This window comes from Mytilus galloprovincialis, chromosome 1 (assembly GCF_965363235.1).
Source record: "Mytilus galloprovincialis chromosome 1, xbMytGall1.hap1.1, whole genome shotgun sequence".
Classification (NCBI taxonomy): Eukaryota; Metazoa; Mollusca; class Bivalvia; order Mytilida; family Mytilidae; genus Mytilus; species Mytilus galloprovincialis.
Window position 1 is genome coordinate 113474171 of NC_134838.1, and position 26740 is coordinate 113500910.

Genomic DNA, 26740 nt, shown 5'->3' on the forward strand with positions numbered 1-26740 from the left:
TGACTATTCAATTTTGAAACCCAGTATATCATTCAATGACTCTGACTCGAGAGGAGTGCAGACAATCAAAGGGCGGTATAGTTTCTTTGAAATTTCAATAATAAATGCAGAACAAGATTTTTCTCTATTCTATTTGATAACATTAATAAGGTGTTCTTGTAAGAAAGAGGTATTGCCGGATCGGTGAAAGTTTCAAGAGGCATGTTCCAAAATTATCGATACCAATTCAACAAGCATTAACACTTAGCAAAAGATATTCTGTGAAACAAGAGATTCCAGTGGCGGTGTAAATTGAAGAAACTGTAGATGTCCAAGTCATCAATCAATTAAGCGAGGAACATATCCGGGTTACAAAATAAAACATGAATTATCAGAGGTAAACAACGCAACAGAAGTAGATCATATACAGGGATTTTTCTTGGTGTTATACTTTAAAAAAAAACAATAGGAAGGCAAAACAAATTCAGGTTACAAAATAAAACCGAGGGAAACGCATAAACCAGGAACTACTCACTACTGTCCATGTTGGATAACATATCATTTCTGGAACCAAATGCGAGGGGAGATTGACAGGGATCATTACTGGCTTAAAAGCGAGAGAAGATTGTCGAAATATTACTGGCACAAAAATGAGGAGATTGTAGGGTGACAAATCATAACTGGCGACAAAAGTGAGGAGAGATTTTTGGGTCAGTTGAGTTTATAGCATAAATCTGATCATAAATTAAGAAGGTTAAAGATGGCAAAATGTAATCTCTCTTAAAGATAGCACAATAACTGCAGTCAGTTTTATTCAATTATTTATTGAAGAAAAATTGCCTTTCACAATCAAAATCATTCAATCATTCAAACCATTTATACAAATAAGAACAACAAGGCTGGTGTTGGTCGTCAGTGTGTATATCACAGAAATTGTTTAACAACAAGTCTACTCAAAAATGAATTGTTACAACAACAAAATTTGTTGAGCTAATGTCAATGTTATATTTAATGTTAGTATGAAAATACCATTTCTTTCATAAACAAAAACTTTAACCATAAGGTTTTCATTACAACATCACAGTTTGTTAGATTGGTAAGTATGCTAAAAAGAAATAAGCAAATTGTAAAAATTGTTCAGAAATACACCGTGACCAGTTTGAAATTTTTGATACATTCCATGCAATTACCTTTTCCATAAATAAAATGAATTCGCTGAACATGACAATCACATATGCCACGCATATATTCAGTGTTATAGAAAGTTTGTGAATTAACACTTAGGATTGACGTGGCCAATCTAACAAACTGTTTCCAATATGGAGTCAAAAATCTCCTACATACATCCACACCATACATTCTTCATATAACTAAATGCAGTATTCACAAGTAAAATGCAAATTTACAATTCTGCAATAAATGAAAACGACATTGCATTCCATTTTCTATAACTTATTTGTCATTTAATAACTCTTGAGATCATTAACATCAACATGCAAAATAATAATAAAAAATGATTAAAGAGCAACCTCTCTTTATCTGTAAAAAATAAATTATTTACAAAGCACTTGATGAAAATTGGCACCACTTTAACATGGGTTACAGAAAACAAACACAGAGATGAAAAACTTATTTCATAAGCATTTTCAACTTCAAATTTTCAATTTCATTATCTCGTAGAAAGATCATTTATTTTATATACTTCAATTGTATTTCATTGTTTGTTGATACGAAAACTTTTATACATTTTCTGTTGTTTGAAATTTTTACAAAACTTTTGAAGATATAATTGCTAGAAAAAATTATAATTTTCTTAACCTTGCACGAAAGTATGTTCTGTAACTCTTAATTCGTAATGGCATAAACTGGACTAGATTTAATATTTTAACATGCCATTGGAGCATACTATTTTGTCTTATCGACTTCGAGATCAAATAATAAAAGCACCTGTTCCGAATCGGACGGTTCGTAATAAGAGACACATTTTCCTCAAAAGTTCCATAGGTACCATTTAAATGAAAGCATAAATCTGATGGTAACAACATTGTTAAGGGTAAATTGGAATTACAGGAGCTTGTACAAGCGTGAAAGCAAAACATGAATACAAAATGTTAAAAGCAATGATTCACATCTATACCAAATTTGATGAAAATGATTTTGGTCCCAAATCATGGTCCCTTATTATGCCTGAAAATGAATGTCTATCACAATGGCCTCTTTTGGCAGTGCTCCTGATGATACTTATCAAACAAACAGTCAACATGTATGGCAGTTATATTGTCTTCATCACATCATATAAATGCGCCATCTAGTGACTAGTTATACTCTCTTCGACGAAAATATTTTGATTATGCTTGTTCACTATTTGCCTCTTTCCTGTCTCATGATTGATTTGAAATATATTGCATACGAAAGACAAATGGCAGAGATAACAAGACAGTGAGGTCAAATATATACGCCTTGTAAACAAATCGAAAGATAAAACGTTTTCAAAACAGTCAAAAGTGTCTATCCATTTGAAAGTAGGACATTTGACAATTCAACCAAGGCACTAGGACTTGTAGAGGTCCATTAAATCAAAATGGGTACCTGGCAAATGACATTAACATAATTAATGCAATATCAGATATGTGATATTAATTGTTTTTTAACTATCTGCATTGTAATTTCGAAAGACAGTGAGTGATAGTATAGGGAATCAGATATCTGCCCCTTCGATGTCCACAAGATTTTTCAACATAGATTTAGCAAAGACCATCCTTTCTATTATATCATGTTTACATCCGTCCTGAATCAAGTGAACCATACAGTATGTATTAGCATTTCTGTCTTGGTCAATATAGGTCACATAATAGTCATTCTTCACATAACTCATAATGATCTTTGTGTGGTCATCAAAGAAATTCACCTGAAATGAAAACATAAGGTAAAATTTTCTGCCTAGCTGACACACATTATACTTCATAAAGTCATGTCTTATTAGATACATACATATAATTTTACAATATGAAGTACTTGTTTACTTAAATTTATTAAGTGTTTGAAGTTTCTATTCTTATATAAACCACTTAACACAAAACAATCGTTGTAGGACACATCCCTGTTGAATATTTTTGTTTTTGTAGTTTGTAGTTTAATTTAAATTATAAATCATTATTGACTTGTGTATAGATTTTTGTCATAATCTGCCTTCGTCATTTTTTGTTATTGAGGTAAATTTTAAAATATAACATTATTATTCTTTTAAACTTTTAAAATTTATTGCCTTTGGCAAATAGCTATTTGATACGGTTTATTTCAAGTGACGTTGTAATTTTTCACTTGTATGACTCAATGAAGATTTGGTCAAACCACAATATTTGATGTTTACCTGTAATGTTCCGTCACTTAGATACAACACAATAGCCTTGTTCGTTCTGAACCACTTTTTGAGATACGTATGAGCATACCACATGTCATCTGAGTCTTTGGAAAGTTCCACGTTACCACCCTGTATTAAATGTTCATCCATATATCGGGCAAAATACAATAACAACGTTGTCTTTTTCTCCAATTCCTCGGGAACACATTCTATTGTAAATGTGGATAGCTTTCCTGTTATATCATAATACTGTACGGCTCTGTAAATGAATAAAAATGTAATTATATTTTCGATAGAACTACCTATTTTATCAAATACAACGGGGTAGGTGCAAAAGAAAGGATGTAATAGGTAGCATAGGAGAAGAGGATAATGAAGGGATATTGTCAAAGCCTAATCTCGAATATTGACAGAGATGCTGTTTTCTTTTAAGTGTCGCTGTTTTGTATCCCCGTGTTTGTTCTTTTGATACGAACGACTGTTTTGTTGTTTGATTTGTTATGTCCGTATATCGTTCTTTTGATTTCAGATTTTGATGTCTACTTCAACAAAACAAATTTTGGTCTTCAAATCGTCTTATTTTTTGTTTTTGTTTTTTATTTGTAAGACTTTTTTTTAAAAGAGTTCATACATGAAAAAAAATCATTACACTGCAGGATAGGTTAAACTAAACGTATCTTCACAAATAGAGTGTGAAGATCATCCAAGTAAAGCATTGCTTAATGGTGCTAAGGTTTCCTTTCATTTCATTGATATTTAATTACGAAATTAGTGTTTCGTACAGCTTAGTTTAATGGCTTAACACTAGCGTTTTAAAATACATATTTCTTTGAAGGTTTGATATCTACAATGCGGGACTATCTCATAAAGTTGGTAAGACTATATTTAGAAGGTATTACAAATTTTTCAGGTGGTCTGAAGGTTGGTTAATTCTCGGTAAATTAAAGTGTCCCGTTGCGTCAAAATTTCATTAATATATAATCTTATCGCCCTGAACATCGTTTAGTATTAATCATTAGCTAAACAAAAAGGAAACACGCTTGAGATCTTTAATAAAAGAAATAAACAAAAATCTCCTCAGGTACACTTAAAGTTTTCATCAGCTGATTAGCAGACTGTAGACCGATTTATTGATCTTGTTCAGGTGATATAGTTATATCAATGTTATACACAATCACTTGATTATACAATTTATCACCAAGAGATAGGACATACAATACAGTTTACCTGAGGTGATTCCGATCAATCCAGATAAAATAGGTGTAATATATTGAATTGTCATTCGTGACACCTTTTGTGACGCCCATTTTAATCCAAAATGTCTTTGTTTAGTAGCCCCAGTAAAATAATACAAGAGTGCACACGCTGAAATGTCTCGCCTTCTATACTAATCATTGATATTATGTTGATAGTCCTAGGTGTAAAGCTAAGCTTTATTACAACTGTCACATAAACTTAACATTAACCAAGATAACTAAACAAAGACCAATGAACCTTGAAAATGAGGTCAAGGTCAGATGAAACATGCCAGGCAGACATGTTCAGCTAACAATGCTTCTATACAACATATATAGTTGACCCATTACTTATAGTTTAAGAAAAATAGACCAAAACACAAAAACTTAACACTGTGCAATGAACCGTGAAAATGAGGTCAGGGTCAAATAAAACCTGCGTGACTGACATAAAGATCATAAAATATTTCCATACACCAAATATAGTTGACCTATGGCATATAGTATTAGATAAAAAGACCAAAACTCAAAAACTTAACTTTGACCACTGAACCATGAAAATGAGGTCAGGGTCACATGTCATCTGCCCGCTAGATATGTACACCTTACAATCATTCCATACAACAAATATAGTAGACCTATTGCATATAGTATGAGAAAAACAGACCAAAACACAAAAATTTAACTATAACCACTGAACCATGAAAATGAGGTCAAGGTCAGATGACACCTGCCAGTTGGGCATGTACACCTTACAGTCCTTCCATACACCGAATATACTAGCCCTATTGCTTATAGTATCTGAGATATGGACTTGACCACCAAAACTTAACCTTGTTCACTGATCCATGAAATGAGGTCGAGGTCAAGTGAAAACTGTCTGACAGACATGAGGACGTTGCAAGGTACGCACATATCAAATATAGTTATCCTAGTAATTATAATAAGAGAGAATTCAACATTACAAAAAATTTGAACTTTTTTTTCAAGTGGTCACTGAACCATGAAAATGAGGTCAAGGACATTGGACATGTGACTGATGGAAACTTCGTAACATGAAGCATCTATATACGAAGTATGAAGTATCCAGGTCTTCTACCTTATAAAATATAAAGCTTTTAAGAAGTGAGCTAACGCCGCCGCCGTAGCCGCCGCCGCCGGATCACTATCCCTATGTCGAGCTTTCTGCAACAAAAGTTGCAGGCTCGACAATAAAACTGAATAAAATAGATCACAAAGTAAAATATATCGAATATCAATAATCTAATTCATAAGGTAACTACTTATTCCCTTGTACTAATATTTTCATACGCAGATATTTAACCACTTTTAATTTAAATTCCTATTAAGAAACTGTACAACAGACAACAACAATATCTACAACTAATTTGGATTAAATTCGCAAATGATATAATTCATATTTATGATGTACCCGTTTTTAAAATTCTGGAAACAGGAAATTAGTTGGTGAGCCATGATTCTGGAAATGGACCACGTGGCAAAGTATGCATAAGAAATTGGATGGGACGGGTGCCCTCATTCGAAGCGAGGAAAAGCCGGCTGACACCAAGTTTAAGGAAGCTTTCATTGTTAGTTCCGAAGAAATTTTCGACAAAAAAATCATAAATGGCAACTATATGTTATAAAATTAAGAATATTTGAATCATAATTACAAAATTCACAACTATACAACTATACAGATCTGAGAAATTAAAAACGTTTACCCAGGAATACCCTCATTTGAAACCCTATGAAAACCTCATCTACAGGAATCCTCATCGGCAACTGCACTGGGCAGTTTTCGAGTTTCAAATTAAAAATAAAGTTGAATTTGTTTAACATGCATATACCTGCATGGCTAATTTTACTATAAAACACATGTACATGGTACACGCGATACTAATAATTTCACATATTTTTCAAATGTTCCATAATTATGTGTTGATTGTTTATACTTCATCATCAAAACCCATCTGCTAATTAGCAGCTAATTTTTTCGATCAACAATCACTGGATGAAATAATGTGTGTCGACTGTATATTATGGATTCGTAATAAATGTTAAAGAACTTGCAGAAAAGGTTTAGTTTTTTTTTACATACACATGCATAAGTTTAATAATTTCATTCGCGTTACTACAGAATTTAAAACAATGTAAGAATATCGTTATATTCATTCAGAGAAGACCCTTACACTATTTTCTAGATAAGAAAATTCCAGTAATAAACCAGAAATATGACTGTTGTTTTCCATTTGTTTGATGTGTACATTTTACCATTTGTTAAGGGCTTTCCGTCTTTATTTTTCCTTTGACTTTAGTATTTTTGTTATCTTCTTTTTGAAAATAAAGATACACCTCAATGGAAGAAGAACAACATTATTACATCAATATAAACATGTATAAATATAAAGTAATAAATCAGAGACCGAACACAATTGTGAAAGAAGTCCGACCAAACCCTATAACTATAACTGTTATCCACGTCAGGAAAAGATTAATAATAACACAAATTATTAAGGTGTAAGGGAATGAAAGGGCATCCACCAAACATTTTACACGTCGGTTTAATTAATATTTCAAAAATATAAAAAGTTGAAAAATATTTCTTTTTATATCTCATTGAATGAAGACTTTGACAATTGCTATAAAGTGTTAAATACTTTGATATTTAGCTTCCAAGTTTCAACTAAAGAGTGTTTTTCTTTTAAAATATTTGAAATGTAATTTACATTGGGTAAATAAACTCGTCATAGATACCAGGAATTAAAGTTTGTATGTGCACCAGATGTGTGTTTCGCCTACAAAAGACTCATCTGTGACGCTCGAATAAAAATGTATAACAGATAAATAAAAGTACGAAGTTGGAGAGCATTGAGGACCGTAAATTCCTAAAAGTTTTGTCAAATAAAGCTGAGGTAGAACGCCTTAGTATTTTACCAATTCTTTTTGTTTTGTAAACAGTTGATTTATAATTATTACCATATCAATAACAATTCATTGCAACACAGTAGTGCTGACTACTGGGCTGGTGATACCCTCGGGGAATATAAACTCCACCAACAGTGGCATCGACCAATTATCTATCTCAGTAACTTAGTTGAATGTCAACATAAAAACATACCTCCCATCCGGAGACATAACTATTCTAGAGGTGTCATTGAATAGGACACCCATCACATCATTAGACAACTGGAATCCAAAACCATATTTATTGGAATAATCCACCCATTTCGTTACCCAGACAACAGTTGGGTCGTTCAAAGGCATAGGATTAAAGCTTGTATCTGAAAAAATAAACAATCTTATATAAAGAAAACAAAAAAGCAGACTAAAATTATCAGAGCATGTATTAGTATTAAGGTTTCTTGTATCCACGGTTATTAGGTTATCCTCAATCAATTATATATAACCTTACTATTAAATAACAGAACTGTATTCAAGGGTTAACTGTAAAAAATAGATTAAATATTTACCTTTAGGCATATGTTCTAAACATGTATTGAGTACATCAAGTAAAGTGGAAGCACATCTTGGCTTAGGTGATGTACCTCTGGAGTATGGAGGAGACTCTGATGTACCTCTAGAGTATGGAGGAGAATCCGACCTTTCTAATTCTCTAATGGGAGATTTGATTGCAGGAAAAGCAGCCGGAGATGTCATTCGCACAACCTATAAAACAAATCATTACTTGTTTTCAGACGAGAAGTTAAGCATCATCTATATATTGTTTTATCATTTATGCTCTTTATTAATTTGATTGAATTTCAAAAGGGATGTCTGTATTTAGAGATCTTTAAATTGTCATTGATAAACCAAAACATCTTTAATATGGTATTTCATTGGTAAAAAAAATAAGGCAACAGTAGTATACCGGTGTTCAAAAATCAGAATGAAACGGAATATTGCTTTTTAAAAAGCTGTGTAAATTGAAAATTTTATTACTTACATCAACAACTTTGTCAGGTTTGAGATGATCTTGTTTTGGTTGGATTTCTATTTTTCGCATTGATGATGTTATTCTGTCTACTTGGTCTTGTTTAGAGTCAGACACAGCGTATGACTTTGGTCTAAAATAAGAAGATGTTATCAATGAAAATAACACTTCATATAATCGTAAATCGGAGTTAAAAAGGCTTAATACTTTTTTTTAATAAGACCTTTCGGGCTTCGTATATCTTTCGGAATCATAGACAACGTTATTGGAGTTAATACTCTTTGTGGTGTCGTTTTGAAAATAAAAACGTCATCTACAATATTAAAATAGTAAATCTGCAGAGAATGTGTTTCATGCAAAACAAACAGTAAAATCACCGTATGAAATTCTCCTTTAAAAGGTTATGAAGGCGAAGGACAAAAAACCAATATAAGAATATAAGAAACGTAAAATGGGACCTAAGCTTAAAACAATTGTTTATACATTGAAATTTATTGTGTAATCAAGTCTGCGTAAATATTCAAAACTCAAAGTGTTTGATCATTTACTTCAAACACTGCGATAAATTTTAATTGCACAATAAAGACTATTTAAATGGTATATATTACTTATATAGGATTAATCTGGACACAGTAAGCCCGTGTAAAGTTCCGAGATTTACTTTATATTTAGAGTTCATAGACGTTTACATATGTTACACCCAATAATCTGATTATATATTCATTGTACATAAGACAGGCTATAGGTGTGGTTCCATATTAAGTTTTAAGAAAAATATAGCTTTATATTTAGCCTAGTCGTCAGTAAGAATGAGTCCCATTGGCTTTTTTGTGTTGTAGCTTATTACATTCACAATTTATGTTCATAATAGGATGTTCATGTTACGAAAATAGAATGAAAAATTAATTTGAGACAAAAATTGAAATCACGATTTATTTTGATTATGATCCAAATCATATTAAGTATAGTATAATTTTTGTCGTCTTAAGGTTATTTTTCTCATGACTTTTGACTTGACACGTATGTGTAGACTTAATAGAGGACACCCCGAGGGCATGATTTTAAGAAAATTGGTCAACAGACACGTACAAGCCTTAAAAAAAAAACAACGAAGAAACGTGAACCTGAACTTAGTTTGTCCAGCAGGTAAACAAATGCAAACATAAATAAGCTTCCTGTAGTATTAATGCATTTCTTTTTGGAATTTTGGATCCTCAATGCTCTTCAACTTTCTACTTGTTTGGCTTTATAATATTTTGATATGAGCGTCACTGATGAGTCTTATGTAGACGAAACGCGCGTCTGGCGTACTAAATTATAATCCTGGTACCTTTGATAACTAATTATATATCAATCCTGAGTAAGATATTTAAAGTTATCGTTAACATATGGCCAATTCTACAACTGACCCAACTTTTTTATTTCAATGATAGTCGGGGGAAAAAATACGAATATTGAATTATGATCAGGTCAAAATAAAATCAATTAAATACTTTAAATATAGCTTCTATGTATAAACTGGTTTATACTAAGTATATATACAAATATCAAATATTTATCATATTAATAATCATATATCGTTAGTTGTTTGTTCTTGTATACATGTAATTTGTTTGTATAATACATTCCATATAATATCATTACAAACGTAAGTCGGATACAATCGCTTTACCTCAATTTTAAATTTATTAGCCCTGAAATTCAAATTGGAGAATGTAAAAACTTTACAGATAATAGTAAACATATGTATAAAGAACGTCGAAAAACGTCGAAAAAAACAAAACTGCAAGTTACAATTCTGTAAATCTCGCTTCAAACGATCCACTCGATTTGATAATTAGTCCATACAGTTTCGAATAAAACTGCTGGTGAAGAACCCCCCCCCCTTTCCCCCCAAAAAAAAACAAAAAACAAACAACAACACAAAACACACAAAAAAAATACATATGACGTTATATGTATTGAAGCTTAACTGAGACCACTCACAGAGGCCATACGGAATTTAGTATTAACATGAATTGCTTAACTTTAAAGGAATACTATATAAAGGACGTTATCAACATGTTTTAATGAAATAACTGTATATATGAAGATCTTTGTATCAAAGATTTACAACTCTGTGGTTGACTCTTACTTAAATATCTTTACTACAAAATGAATTGAACTCATCCACGTACCTTGGGAGTCTGGCATAAACTGGAAATTTTGGTGCATTTGTACAGCATGTTGATGGCAAAGATTTTGGCATGAAACCGGAAGTAAAGAAATCATCTGAGAGTAATTCCTCTACTGTAGGACGTTGGTCAGGATCATGACGGAGACATTTTTGGATGAAAGATTTGGCACCTTGAGACACTGTTTGTGGAATAGAATAATTGTTGCTGGTTATACGGACGTAAGTTTCCTTTAAGGTACTTGTTTCAAATGGCGGCCGACCAAGAAGAAGTGCATACCTGTAAAACGAGATAATTTCGTTTACTAGCTATTGTTAAGTTAAACTTAAAAGTGTTTTTAAAAAAAAAGCTGGTTATGTTTGAAAGATATAACTTAAGTAGCCTTATAACATCATTAAACTTTACAAAAGTTGATTTTTTTAAATGAAATAAAGGCAGTTTAAGTTTTGCTGTTTCTATATAATAAACAATGTCATAAAAAATATATATAGCTTGTATAAAAGTGCATCTTTAACACTTACGTGACACAGCCTAAAGCCCAAACGTCTGCTTCAAAGCTGTGACCTCTCTTTTGAAGTACTTCCGGGGCGATATAATTGGGCGTACCACAGACAGTCCTGTAGGCATAAAATAACATTTAGATAAGATTTTTTTAAACTTTTTTTAAAAGTCCCCAATTACAAATTTTAAATTTCTTAAAAGTTTAAAGTGAAGAATGACATTTGAAAAAACTTAAAAACCAAGTTATTGATATTTCCCAAACAACAAGATCATTGAATGATATTACTTAAAGCGATTCAGTATGAAACTTTATCCATTGTAATGGAAACCATTAATATTTCTAAGTTAGTTCTACTGGTATAAACGTACATTTTCTTTTCTCCTTCGTATCCAATCCTAGTAGCCAGACCAAAATCAGCAATCTTTAATTCCATGTGATCATTCAATAACATGTTACCAAGCTTTAAGTCACGATGGATAATGTTCTGATTATGTACATATTTTACAGCTTCGACTAACTGCTTTAAATGGCATCTAACTTCGGGTTCTGTTAAAACTTTTCGTTGTTTTAGCATATGGACAAGAGACTGAAAATAAAATAAGTTTATTTTTAACGTTTTATTCATTTAAATTCAATTTAATATGGTTTATTTCTTCTATTCGTTAAAAGATTTTATGGTTGTCTTTATTGAATATTAGTTTTGACTGCTACACTCGTACACTACCGTCATTCCTTATATACCATAGAAACACATACGATTTTATGTTAATGGGAAATAAATTATCAATTGCATATTTTAACATAGGTTGTTTGAAAACAGTTACATTATAAATAATAAATAATAGTCATTTGAATACAGCCGGAACAGAAGTAATAAGTTTTCCATCATTGTATGTGTGAAATCAGGTTCTTTTTACCTATTCACAATTTGTTTGATGGCGTTCTTAGTTTGGTAGCCGTCATTATTCTCACATAAACAACAAAACAAAGGTCACGGAAACAAACGTTTATTGTATAATATCTCATATACGTTAAACTTGATCAATTTACTTCAAAAAAGATTTAACCAGTTAATGTATTGAAATCCGATTTAATGGTCTTTCACCTGTCATCTTATGACCATTGAACAGGGGTACTTCATCCGAACGTTTTAGGCTTTTAATCTATGCTCAGTCAGATCCACTCAAATTTTTTAAAGGGCAATAACTATAAAGATTTCAAACATGATGACTAAATATCGTCTTTATTCAGATTTAATCATACCAATTATTTTATCTGTATAGGTATATCTCTGTAGATGGATTTATTATCCTAACAACTAAATAGATTCGGTACAAATATGTAAAAGATAAGTCTTCGCAAATGTACATCGGGTCTATTAACTTTATGAAGACAATAGAACCATTAATCAGCTGTAAGCACCAAGTTATATGATCGCTCACCAGTACAAAAGTAATGTCAGCAAGTTCAAACTAAGGACATTTGTGAAGTTTCCAATATTTCTGTACAACCTTGTCATTTTGTTGACAAAAGGAAAATAAAAATCTCACCTTTCGTGGACAGTTTTCCAATACAATATAAACATTTTCATCGTCTTCAAAATAACTATGGAATTCTACAACATGTTTGTGTTTAAGGTCCCTGTGAAGTTCTACCTCTCTAACGATCTGTAAAAAAAACATGTGAAAAATAAGGTAAATATATACAAAAATAAAATGTTTTATTTTCTTTTTTTTTCAGTTACATGCACAATGACTTATAAAAAGCCCAAAGTGGACTAGAAGTGAAGTAAATGAATAAAGATAGGATATGATCAGATATTTCATTAGTATAAAATTTAACAGTCGGATATATACTAAATACAAAATGAATATGACAATAGATAAAGTCACTTTGAAGATATGTTTTTATATTACACATAAAACCATGAATTTGAAAATCAATTGACTACGCGACTTTGAAATGTATTTTGTGAAATCAAAGCAATTTTCTGCTGGGTACCCCTCCTGTCTATAAAAGCAACATTTGTTTCACGATCACCTCAGGGAAGGACGTGTTAACCATTCTTTCATCGAAGGCAAGACATAATTACCATCGGGTTCTTATTACTTTCCGAGAGGGAAAGAAAGCTGATAGTTATCTGATCAGACAGCTACCCAATAAATGTTCAAACATTATATGTAATTAATTTGATCCTTATAGGAAAATAATACGTCTAACACTACCAAAAATAAAATTGGTTCAGGAAATGATAGCAGTGATAAGCAGAATTTAATCATTCTCTAGTTTAGGTTTAATTACAGCTACTGTAACTATTACGAGCCAGGTTTACCAGGTAATAATTGTTTTCCCCGTTAATAACACTTTATAAATGGGTTTTTCTGTGGGTTTTTTCTTCGGTATTGGCTGACATATAAAAGCTTAGCTATTCGATAGAAATCGGATATTTTTCTTTGTTTGTATATAGTTATAAATATATAGATATAATTGATGTATTGCTTTACACTTATAATTGTTTTTATTCAATTATGATAATTTTGATGCAGTAAATCAAAAGAAATGCGTAACCAGAGACATAAACAACATATAACACCCAGTAATGTTTAAAAAAAAATATGACAGTTATTATGTTTTAATGTGCAAGGTATTCAACAATAACTGAACTGATATTAACAAAATATAACATGAGTTTCCTTCTTTCATTAAAAGACAATAAATAATTTATCAAATTTCTAACATTTGTTACGTTGCAATATCATCTGTAACTAAAATCTTGACGTTTTAAGTCATACATGTCATTTCACTTAATTGGTCAAAATTAACGCCTCCTCTCGAGACCATGGATCCAAAATCATTGAAAATTTCATCAATAGGAAATACAATTATTTATAACGTACTCGATGGAATAAGAGATATGCTAAATGAACAAAGAAATAAACTGCCAAACAACCAAAAAAGGTGGCTCCGTTACTTGGTTAATATTTAAATGTCCATTTAAACTGGTGACAAATTTTGTTGATTTTAATGAAGAGGTTTGTACTAATAGGTTTAAGTCAAAGAAAGTGTATTAAATATGTTTGACAATTTGATAAGTTCCCACGGTTCTTCTTCGGTGCATATTTTGTCTACGTCATGCATAAACAATATTTTATAAGTATAATCTAACAGGTTAATGTATTTTTATCATGTTTTATACATTTTCTTACGTTATTTATAAGGGGAAGTTGAGGTTTCTATTTACAGTTCATTCGTTTCCTTTAAAAAGGGGTTGGTGAGCCAAATCGAGAACCCCGTCTTTTTGTTTTTATTATGAGAAGTCCATATATGACTATCTTAAACGAACATACTAATCATACTGAACACCACAAGAAAAACACCAATCTGAAGGAAAATTTTTAATTTGCATAAATTGCATTTAACTAAATTAACAGCCTTTGAAACACCATTTTAATAGACATAGCTTCACTATTGTTTTTACTATAAAAAAAATAAATGAACAGACTTAAAATGAAAAAGAGATGACGACAAACTGATTTAGGGGAGAGTATAATCGTTTTGTCGTCTGCAAGCCAGACACTTTTTTTTAGTTGACCTTGTAGAAAAGTGCCAGTATCGACTTGTATTCATCTAATGTATAATATGATTATATTTTAATACATTTATGAATATGCTACCACAAATATTTATTCGTAATGAGATTTTATGTGATTCCATATCTTCAGAAATAATAAACATACAACAAAAGAAAAATCTATAAATTTCTAGCTTAGATTGAAGCGTAAAAAAATTGAAGCACATCTGTTGTGGGTCGTCTATATATTAATACGACAAATTTGTAAATGTTTTATCACCTCTCATGTTACCTATCCCTACAAGGTGTCACGCATGGGTTCTGGACTACATCGGGGAAAACAGTCCCAATGTAATGTGGTTTGAGAAGATGAATATATTACAAGGATGAGAAGAAGTAAAAAGACATATCAGGATCACAGAGGGCAGAAGATTCATCACATTACCATCAAACTGTTGATGTTCAAGGCACCATTCAGTGTGATGGAAAGGGAAGGATTAGACTCTTGTTCTATACAATAATTGGGTCATGGGCAACCTATCCTTCTAGTAGACTGAATTGACACTTTTAAATATCGATCAAACTAATGCACTATGTATTTTTAGCAAAACTATAAACTATATGGAAAAAGGAAACCGTAGTTAACTCGAATGATTTGATCTATGGATCAGCGAAAATACATTATGTATATATTGTACAACAGTTTTAACCTATATTTAATCATACATTTTCAATCTTTCAACAATTCAGAAGTATGTGTTTTTACTGTAAAAGCATTCAACTGCTACATGACTATTGTATATGGGACAGAGCAAATAATAATAGTCCTTAAGGTATTTTAACGGAAATCAATTCTACATTTTTAAGTTTTTGTTTCCTTGTTCGCTCGAATACTTTAGAACTGCAAAATAAATGTTTGAGGACTGTCAAACAAATTTTGTGTTTACATAAACTATGAGTATAAAGATATGACGGATATTTAAATAAGGCAGCAACCCAACAAATAGACATCTAGGTCAACATAGTCTTCCAAATGAACTTGTATCTAAAGCCTTCAGTTGTATCGGTTGTAAATCGCCCAACGTCTAGACAATTCGTCATTAAATTAAAGAGATTATGAAATTATGACATAAATAATAATTTCTCCAAAACACAAACATTAAGATACAATAAAAAAAAATATTGACAACCCCAGGTTCCCGACTCAAAATAGACTGTGAAAATATGGTTATTGATGACCGGCAAACTTTTAATATAAAAACAATTTACAAATCACTGTAATAATTTCAGCTGACAAATTAAAATTTAATGGATAACACAGTTGACAAATCAAGGCTTCTGGGCTTTAGACGAATATAAAAGCACTTAAAGAATGCGTTCATAGCATGCTGTGTTAGCTTTGACAATATGAACAAAGAACATAGAAGTCTGAACTCCACAAAGAATAAAGAATGTATCGCCTCGACCTCACATTAAGTTTGTCATCCCACTTTGGGTCAATATATTTTAATGATATGTTGATAAGTATTTCAAATAAATAGATAAATCACACATCTACATATCAAACAAAAAACACTCGACTAAGCTGAAAATTTTAACTGCCTTTGTCTGACTATTTTCTCAATGAGTACAGAATATTTTTAATACATTGCATGTAAAGGCATGCTTTAATGAGGGGGTTTGTGTATTACTTGACAATAGGAACAAAGACTATGGGGTTTACCTGACGGAAGAAATACCTACATACCTAAAATACCTATCTTTTACCTTTATCAATAACTCTGTTTGATCTGATCTTTACACATGTGCAGGTTCTTATTATTGTTGTATATATTAATAACATGCATAGTCAATGAAATCAGTTAATTATCCTGGCACAGGTATCTATTACCTACATGTATACAGAGACAAGGCCACATCTGTGTCATCTAAAGAACTTTCATGTAAACAGATGGTAAAAAGTAGGTCTGGGAAAATAACATATCATGTTTTTTTGATTATATCACTGAAACATGCAGCTGATAAAATTTTACAAGAAAACGAGATTTTTTGCTGAATACTTCTTTTTATACTTGATGTACATTTGTGTCCCTGTCATATACATTTGTTCTATCAATTCTAGAATCGATCTGATCAATTATCGAGTGAGGTATTTCTACTTAAACGGTATTTGTATGGTGACAAAAAATCTACCTCTAATTTTACGATTTAAATTATATTTCAAGTTTGGTTTATAATCCACACTTTCTTCTTAAGTGTGAGACCATTGTAGCGTATCAAAGATGTACCTTATGCAGCTAACATCATGTGCTGCGGTTTTGGAGTTGCTGGGACTTCCGGTGCCATAATAGATTTAATATTGAAGTTTGTTGATACCTACCTTTTGTCTTTGATGAGGTTTAGCTATTCTAGTTTTGGCTATTATTTTCCCGGCATATATTTTATTGCTGTTCAAGTCTAAAAGTTCGTAACAGCGAGCAAAACCACCCTGAAAGTTAAAATAGAAAGATATAAGATAAACAGAAACAAAAACAAAAATATTATTTAGAGGCATAATTCATACATATTCAATATTTTCATAAATCATTATATGTTGGTAATAAAAAAAAAGTTCAGTTGCAGCCACTTAGTTAGTTACCCATTAAATTGACATGCACAATACTAGTATCAAATTCAGAATGTACTGTTATTTTCACTTTCGTACTCAGAATTTGCACCACCGTTCCTGAAATACCCTTTCATTATGTATCTAAATTTAACGTTATCAAAAGACATCGTTCAAATCTGCCGTAACCAATGCACTTTTTTGTGTAATTTGTATAATTAAAGTAAGAAATGTGATTACTTTAAGATTAGATCAAAAATCTTGTACTTTAACAATTAGCCATCAGACATTGTTGTCATGTTTGAATGCATGTTATAAGTAGTAGATGTACTAATCGTTTATGATCAAAGGACTAAATGTATGTACAAAGCATTAAAATATATAGTCCAGAAATCATAGTTCAGCTACCCAGACACATAAAAAAACTAAATTTGTCTAGTAACACCATCCGATTATACTTCTTTCTCAAGATTATTTTTCAAGATTATTTGAAGTTAATCGAAGTGTTTAAGGGAGTGTAAACATTCGTATTTAGTGGATTTTTTTTTTTTTTTTTGCATGATATACTGAATTTCATAAGAAATCATTTTATTATTCATAACATAGTGAACTTTGATTTGTGTCGGATAAGCTCTGCTAATAGTTTTTAAAAAAACACATGGACAGCGCTTAAGACTTACAAGCTAAAGTTCGCCATTTTATCTATAGCCTACTTTTTAAACCTGTGTAATGTTATCATGTAAACCAAATTACAATTTTAAAGTCATTTTAGCGAAGCTCAAAGTCAAAACTACTGATATTACATCTTGTGTTCTTCCATCATAAATCTTCTCTTTATTTATTATTGTTATTTTGTGCGACTTATTTTATGAATGAAAATTTTCCCACAGACAACCTTATTACAGACAAAGAAATTCAAGCTGATTCCCGTGGTGCATACTTTTCTGTATAATTCTCAAAACACATGTTTTTTTTTAGATTTTGACCTAGTTTTTCCTGAATATGATAAGATGGTTGATAAATCTAACGTAAATGATAAAAGATAACTGTATGTGTGTGAAATATAAAGATAAAACGAAACAAAAACTTAACCTCGTACTTCAACAAATCAACGAAACTGCAGATTGTACAGTCATCACAATATGCACAGTGCATCAGTTAAAACTTTTGGAGCTAAACACACGCTTGTATTGCTGTTCGTCATGTAAATGCTTGCTGAATTATATACACTGGTGAGCGACAATACTAACAAAACAATACCATTTAAGTGAGTACAGCGGGCAATGTGCAGTGCTTAGTACAAATAAAAACAAGTATCAACAAAAGAGTGCTAGTTCCCTTCTTTGAGTATTGCCATTTATTCTTTGACTTCAATAAGTTTGCTGAAGCATATTCTTTAGATATTCTTTGGATTTTTTCAAACGATATATATATATATAAATAGATTTCACCCGAAAACTTAAACTCAACCTTTTGTCTTGAAAAGAACATTCTTACTTATTGGCAGAATTTTTATCAACATAATTTACATTTTTATACTAAAACCAAATACTTTAGTAATGAATTATCATTCCTTCTGGTAAATTTCGGGCTATAGTACTATCTGTTTTAATTGTGTATAAAATGTATGCCTTTCCTGTGCGAAACTAGCATGTCGAAAAATGTTTTTTGACAGAATATCCTTCAACACTAACCATCTAAAGAAATTCCATATAATTTGTATAATTAAGTATTCAAAATCTTTAAGAAAAACACGTGTTTCAGGTATGAACAAAGGAATCGTCTGCGAAAATAACACGATTAAATTGTGTTTTACTTTAATTCCCTTAATCTATCAACCTTTTAAACAACTTATTGAAAGCCAAAACTGAAAGCAGGCCCCAGGACAAAGACGGTTAAGTCGAACAAAATATTAATTATTTCTTAATTAATTTTCAGAGTTAACATTCCAGAAATGTTATGACGATGTTGTATGTGCTAAAATTGTACAATATACTTTAAAAGGCCCAAGTAATCATTACATTAGGTTTTTAATATGGACAGTATATGGAATAAAACGGTTAGAGAAGTCATTTGATCCGATTATCAAGTATTAATCACCCTAATAAGCAATGATGTTCATGTATTAGTTTAAATGTGTCCAATTTCTTAATCTAAGCTGCGTACGTCTCTGTTTGATAAAATTGTGCGATCAGCATTTATAAAATTGAAGAAAAGTTCGAGTCCCGTTTAGGAGTACAATCAACATGTAAGATTGCTCAATATAAGAAAAGACTTTCAGATAAAGACAATCGTCGCATTTATCTCAATGAATCGAATTTATGCATTCATTCTGATAGTTATAGGACCATAAAAAGCAGGTGTCCCACTCGATATACCCAATTGGGAAGGCTGAAATAAACAATCCGTTATCAGAAGCCTCTTAGGTCTCGTTCGATATTCGAGATAATTTTTATCATCGCTTTCTCACTCTGCCATAAAATCAGAGAATCCAGAAGTTGATAACAGATAATCATTCAAAGAAAATCTCCACTAAGTAAAGTATCTAATTCATCTTTATAGTCACTGGTGATGAGGAGTAATAAAAAACGATGAGCTTGCAGATCTCTTTAAGTGAAAATACATAGTTAACTTTTTAAATATTTTAATATTCAATCAAGAAGCAAGATTTAACCTGAGATGCTTAAGCAATCAACGATCACTAAATAAACTAGTGTTGTCCTCAAAACCTTCAGTTTACTTATAAGTCTTTTTGTGGAATAAAGTTTCACAAAATATATTGCAATAGCACGCAATCGTTCAAAATCAAACTTTTTATCTTTGAAATTTAAAACTAGTAATCAAAATCATTTATTTGGTTCTTGTTGGACAATTTACTGATGAATATCAAGAGAAATAGACGGAGTTAATTACATGTGTATTGGTTTTGGCGAACACCGACGTAGTTTAAAAGACATATTTAATTTTTTGGTATGTAAACATAAATAAGAGGTAATTTTTCAATACTTGATGAACATTGTTCTCTCTAACGTGCGATTTTAGACCTCCCTATTGTCAGCACCAAGTTAAGGAATGTTCGATTAGTCATGTTGTCCTTCAGAAGGAACCCGACACCACCGTGACAACCCTACCGCTTCACATTAGTATATTGTCTAACTCCTTCGTTTCACGAGAACAATACATCTCGACGATGCTTTGGATGGAACCAGTGAACTCTGTCAACTTATTTTGGGGTATATCTTAATTATATTTTGTGAACGGATTTATACATCTGTCATCAAGGAAGTTTGTCGTTTGTGGTTTGAAATCTTTTTACGAATCAAATGTTTTCACTTTTCTCCTTTTCTTTGTGTAACACCTGAATATGTTGTTATACAATAAGAGAAAGGCCACTTTCAATAATTCTGAATATCAAATGTGAGAAAATTGTAATAAAAGATCGGAAATGGTAAAAATAGTACACACGCCCAGCAATATCTGCCGTCAAACTAGGTTATTGGATAAAAAATCCAATGGGTTCTTGACCTGTATTTAATTTAAATTTTAGTGAATGAGTCAGAATTTTGAATGAATATCCTGTATCGATTGGACTGACATACCCCGGTTACATTGACAACTTATCTTTGGAGGTGGTTTGTCCAAGTGATTATTTTATAGGGATAATATAGATGGAATTAAATGGTTTACATAACTCTTCAAATGTTTAAATACCACATATTTCCTACATGGTTCACATTGTGTATTAACTTTTTACTTTAATTCTGTAGGAATGCATAATCCATATGGTCAATAATTAAATACCGGTCCACTTTCTGTAAAATCTTGCCCCCAAAATGGAAAATCATTAAAATTAACCATACGGTAGAATTAATCTAAGAGCATAAATTATTTTGGACACATGCACCAGTATAATCTATCTAGATATGCAAATCACTAATAAGCTAGAATGTACTCTAATTCGGACCACAAAGTAACCTTAAATCTGTACAGGCCAACACATATCTGATAAACGTATTGGTTTGGAAGATCTGTACAGGCCAACACATATCTGATGGACGTATTGGTTTTGAAGATCTGTACAGGCCAACACATATCTGATGAACGTATTGGTTTGGAAGATCTGTACAGGCCAACACATATCTGATGGACGTATTGGTTTGGAAGATCTGTACAGGCCAACACATATCTGATGGACGTATTGGTTTTGAAGATCTGTACAGGCCAACACATACCTGATGGACGTATTGGTTTTGAAGATCTGTACAGGCCAACACATATCTGATGAACGTATTGGTTTTGAAGATCTGTACAGGCCAACACATATCTGATGAACGTATTGGTTTGGAAGATCTGTACAGGCCAACACATATCCGATGGACGTATTGGTTTTGAAGATCTGTACAGGCCAACACATACCTGATGGACGTATTGGTTTGGAAGATCTGTACAGGCCAACACATATCTGATGGACGTATTGGTTTGGGAGATTACTATTCTAATGTCTATAATAATAACAGTATTATCTTTTGGGTCATTGTTGTCTTTGAAGGTGCTATAAGGTTCTTGTTCAGATAATTAAATTAACGGCATGGTGAAAAGACAGGTAAAAAAGGTAGACATCTTGATTCAATGTCAATAATTACTTCATTACAAAGAAAAACATTTCACCTTCAGACAATCTATGTTTACAATAACCCTCAGGAAAAATGAAATAATGTGTTAAAATTAGGGATAACGCAATGACATGTTTTTCTATGACATGAAAAGGTGTGGATCCCATGGGGGTAAATGATCTCTTTAACAATCTGTTTACTGGACAAATTAAACACCTAGAATCATAAAATTAAACTACTATAATTGAATAAAAATATATATCTGATTTATCATTTTCAGAATCGTACCTATTAAATGTGTGTATGTAATATTATAGTCAATAAAACGAGAGACATATAATACTGTATTATATGACTGATAAAACTAACCAAGAAGTTAGAAACCTGTCCAAAAGGTATTACATAATCTTTATAAAACTACATAATTTTTTGTAATACGTCTGAAAGTACAACACAGGTTTCCAACCGAGACATGTAAATTTGTAAAAAATGAAAAATCATTACGTACATAATATTTACAAACATTTCCTTTAAAACATATGTGGCGACATATACATGTAGGAAACTTTCCATTGTGTTTGCATCCCACAACCTCCTTCCAGTTTCACAGTAAATGTTATAATAACTATTCAATATTCAGTTTCTTTAGGAAGAACAAACAAAAAATTAGAATAAGAGGTAGTTTGCTTTTTTTCTTATTCACAAGTAAAGATACTATTTATACATTTCCCTAAGGAGTCTTTCGTATTGAAAAGCCCAGCAACCCATGCTTTGCTAAGTAACCCCTTATGAGAACCCATGGAGACCTAGCGGACATCTGTCTGACACACAATGATCGATGTTAATCAATCGTACTGCCGTAGGTATATGTGTTTTCTGTTATGCAAGACAGATATATTTTACAGGGTGCAATATACACGAATTTAGAAATATCACATTAGGTAACATTAAAAAACACTGAACTCAGTATAAAGTCATAAATTTTTACTTCAACCAAAAGTCTGAATTTCATCATGTCTATCATTAGATAAACCCAGTTTTGCAAGAGTTCCATTTGAACTCTCTGTTATGTAAGTCTATATTTATCCCATCAATATGAGGGGTTCAAAAGGAAGTTTTCCATTGATTTCAACATCGGTGGGGGTCTAAAGAGTATAAATATAGCCATATATGTTTTAGATAAAGGTTTTTGTAAAATCAAGGAGGTTATGAGGTTATAAGGTTATAACCTCCTTGGTATAATATAATAATGGTAATTCAACATAGCTAAAACTACTTTTACTTAATTTTTTAAGCTTTCAACGACTTACATTTATGGCCAGATTTCTTTAAAAGGGGAAATGGTCAATTTTGAGCGAACCTGGTCATTTATGAACCACAATCCAGCCATTCAGAAATATATTTTTATAATTTGATATTATCTCCCATGTTAGTATAAAACTAGATTTTGAATCATGCTTATTCAACCTTCTTTCTTCATTTCTTTTACTCTATATTGACATGTATCATAAACGCTACCTACCTTGCCAAGAAGTCTTCCTCTGAGGTACGTAGTGTCTGTAGTTGAATCATATATGATGTAGTTCGGATCAAAATGGACCATATTTATCCTATTGTTAGGGTCTGCTAACTTTCTCCTGGCCCGACTGTCAATGTGGCGAGGTCTTGTATCGTTCACTGTCACAGGGTATGAATTAATATTGTGTCCCGTATTCGGGGGTAGGACATCCACTGACATTGGTCTCGTTTTGTATAACTTTCCTTAGAGTAATATACGTCTTGTCTTTCTTCAGAAGATAATAAATATTTCATACGTGATAATTTTAATAATAAAAATATACAGGAAGGCCGAACGGATGTTGACAAACAAAGAAGTCTTCCGTCACAACATTTGTAGGTCCGTATAATAATCCGTGAAATGTTTTGAACATATATACTGAGAGTCTGTATGATTTACTCACGTCTTTTGTTAATTTACTGCCAAAGTGAACCTGAAAAAAAATGACATCGTTATCAGTACTGCCTCGTTGGAAGCACAGGAAATAGCTTCCTATTTTTACATTAGGAGATAACAACATTTACTACTGAAATCTCTCCCAACAACGTGTTGGTGGAATACACACCAGATATATTATGTGTATCGATAACTTCAATTGATTTCAATATTTGTCTTACCTGTAACTTTCCTACGGATTGAGAATCTAAAATAATACAGGTACACAAAATAAACTCAATGTTCAAACCAGTATTTCCTTTTCATTGTCAGAGTTTTAAAATGAGAACTTTTGTTGAAGTCAGCTGACGGTGGATTTGTGTTCAATACCTGTAAATGTGATGTCACCCATTTGGAAGGCTTGTCTAACAATACGTTTACCTGTGTGTAAGCTCCGCCTACTCGACTTGCATATACCTATATTTATTACTATTTATACAAATGTAATTGTCAAATATCATAATTAATAATAACATGGTTTGTTTACGTATGTTATGATTGAACATTTCTATACATAAAAGATGTCAATGATGTCTAAAACAATTGTTATCAAGTATTGAATCAAATATTGAATATTCATGACAAAAATTATCAGGTAAAAATAACACAAATAATCGAAAATTACCTATCTATATAGAAACTTATGTCATTTGTAAAAAATATACATACTTCAATTTTCCAGGTTAACGGAGACCTACTTTTTTGTGATAAAAACGCGTTTTAGATATTTTAAATTCTTTTAAAACCGAAACATCATACGAATGAAATTTGAAGTATTTTCATTCTTTTTACTTCCTTGGTACTCTATTTGATTTCCATTGGAGATGTTATCTTCTTTTCGATTGTCAAATCATCGTGTGCATAACTTGCATATCATAAAATAAAATCACAAAATCAATAACAAATTTTAAAAATCAAATGTTGAACTGCTACAAAATCACACTTACCCGTTCAACTTTTATCCAAAGAAAAAACAAAATGAATCTAAAACAGATGGTAATAATTTCATATCTTAAAAACACTGACTTAAAGAACGATATAACATAGAATTGTGAAGTGATTTTTTTTCTTTCTGCTAATCTATTTAATATACACACCCACGGTGCACAGAGTTTATATGAATTATTTTCTCAAGACATAATTATGATATCACTTGGCACATATAGGAAAAAAGTTATTAGAAAGAGATTTGAAGGACGAAGGATTAATGCATTTTCTAGTTTGTCACGCTATTTAACATTTCCAATTCCAGATTAAAAACCAATTCCCACGATTAAAAAGTTGACATACTTTCAAAATTAATCACTCGATGTATATATGTATTTTAAATACATAAAAAGTAAATAAATTGAATTAAATCATCAAAGTTTGTGGTTTTCTTTGCGACAGATTTCAAAAATTCGTCATCAAGAGTTTTCATATTAATCAGTTCTTCACTGCGCATAGCAGCCGCTACAATATATGTTTTTAACTGAATCATTTCTTTCTCATAAGAAAAAAAAAGCAGTAAAATTTCAAAATTTTGTTACATCAGCAGTATATTTAGCCTTACATTATATATATGTGTTGTTGTTGCCTCCAAGCGTTTAAATTGCGACCTTTTGACATACGGTAACTCTATATACTATATTAAAAATGTAGTAATCCGAATAATTATTCAAGAACCTCTAAGAATAATACCAAATCATTGTGTTGGTGTATATGTTCTTACTTTTAAAGATAAGCAGACTGTAATATGTATGGAGGGTTGTTGTAACCGTATATGAAGGAAGGAGATGATGGCACACAATACAGAGACAGTAAACCAACAATACAAAACAAATCTAGTGGTGGAATGAGAGATAACAAAGATCCACCAAAAGCATCTCATTCTCATTAAGCTAATACTAAAGCTAACATTGACTAGGTTCCTGAACATATTATTATAGGCTGGAAGCCTTCAAGTCTAAGATTATATTACTAGTATGTTAATGCCTTCCAAAATAATTGCAATGAAATTCAATGTTTAAAAATCAAATGTATCGGAACATGTATGCTCGTCATATTAGGATAAATGAACCAAATTATATCTATTTTTTAGTTAGATTGTGTGTTACCCGCAAATGTACTTTATGAAAGCCCTTTCATGAATGTTATACTAGAGTCTGTGAGTGCTTTAGTGTTGTCAAGACATCGAAATTTATCATAGATATAGGAAGATATGGTGTGAGTGCCAATGAGACAACTCTCCATCCAAATAACAATTTATAAAAGTAAACCATTATAGGTCAATGTAGCCTTGGCTCACACCGAACAAAAAGCTATAAAGGGCCCAAAAATCACTTGTGTAAAACTATTCAAACGGGAAAACCAACGGTCTAATCTATATAAAAAACGAGAAACGAGAAACACGTATAAATTACATAAACAAACGACAACTACTGTACATCAGATTTCTGACTTAGGACAGGTGCAAAAACATTTGCAGCGGGATTTACCGTTTTAATGATACCAAACCTTCTCCCTTTTTCTGAAACAATAGCATAACATCACAACATAGAAAACCACACGATAAAATATCAATAAAAAAACGTAAATTAACACACTATGAACGAATAAATTTGATCTGAGATACCTGAATGCAAATGCACAGTTAACAAAATATTAGGGACAAAAAGCAAACAAACAAGTCCAAACAAAGTTTCTTGTAGTTTATTACTTTGCTGTATGAAATCCACTCCGAAGTACATCCACTGATATTATAATGTTGGAGACTATTATTTCATTTCCGCAG

General features: G+C 31.5%; 1 protein-coding gene across 2 annotated transcripts; it reads right to left on the bottom strand.

Annotated features, from left to right (window-relative positions):
* Positions 1-1887: 1887 nt before the first annotated feature.
* LOC143052214 (serine/threonine-protein kinase PLK1-like) lies at positions 1888-24291 on the bottom strand. Of its 2 annotated transcripts, XM_076225205.1 has the most exons (12): positions 24150-24291; positions 23497-23965; positions 17137-17244; positions 12736-12852; positions 11554-11771; positions 11205-11300; positions 10687-10962; positions 8522-8642; positions 8049-8244; positions 7697-7859; positions 3350-3599; positions 1888-2887 (listed from the first exon to the last, which is right to left on the bottom strand). In XM_076225205.1, the coding sequence occupies exons 2-12, from the start codon at positions 23710-23712 to the stop codon at positions 2678-2680; spliced, it is 1971 nt and encodes a 656-aa protein (XP_076081320.1). In that variant the 5' UTR covers positions 23713-23965; positions 24150-24291; the 3' UTR covers positions 1888-2677. The 2 variants fall into 2 exon arrangements, with proteins under 2 accessions (XP_076081320.1, XP_076081326.1); XM_076225211.1 differs by lacking the exon at positions 24150-24291 and having other exon boundaries at positions 23497-23972.
* Positions 24292-26740: the final 2449 nt, after the last annotated feature.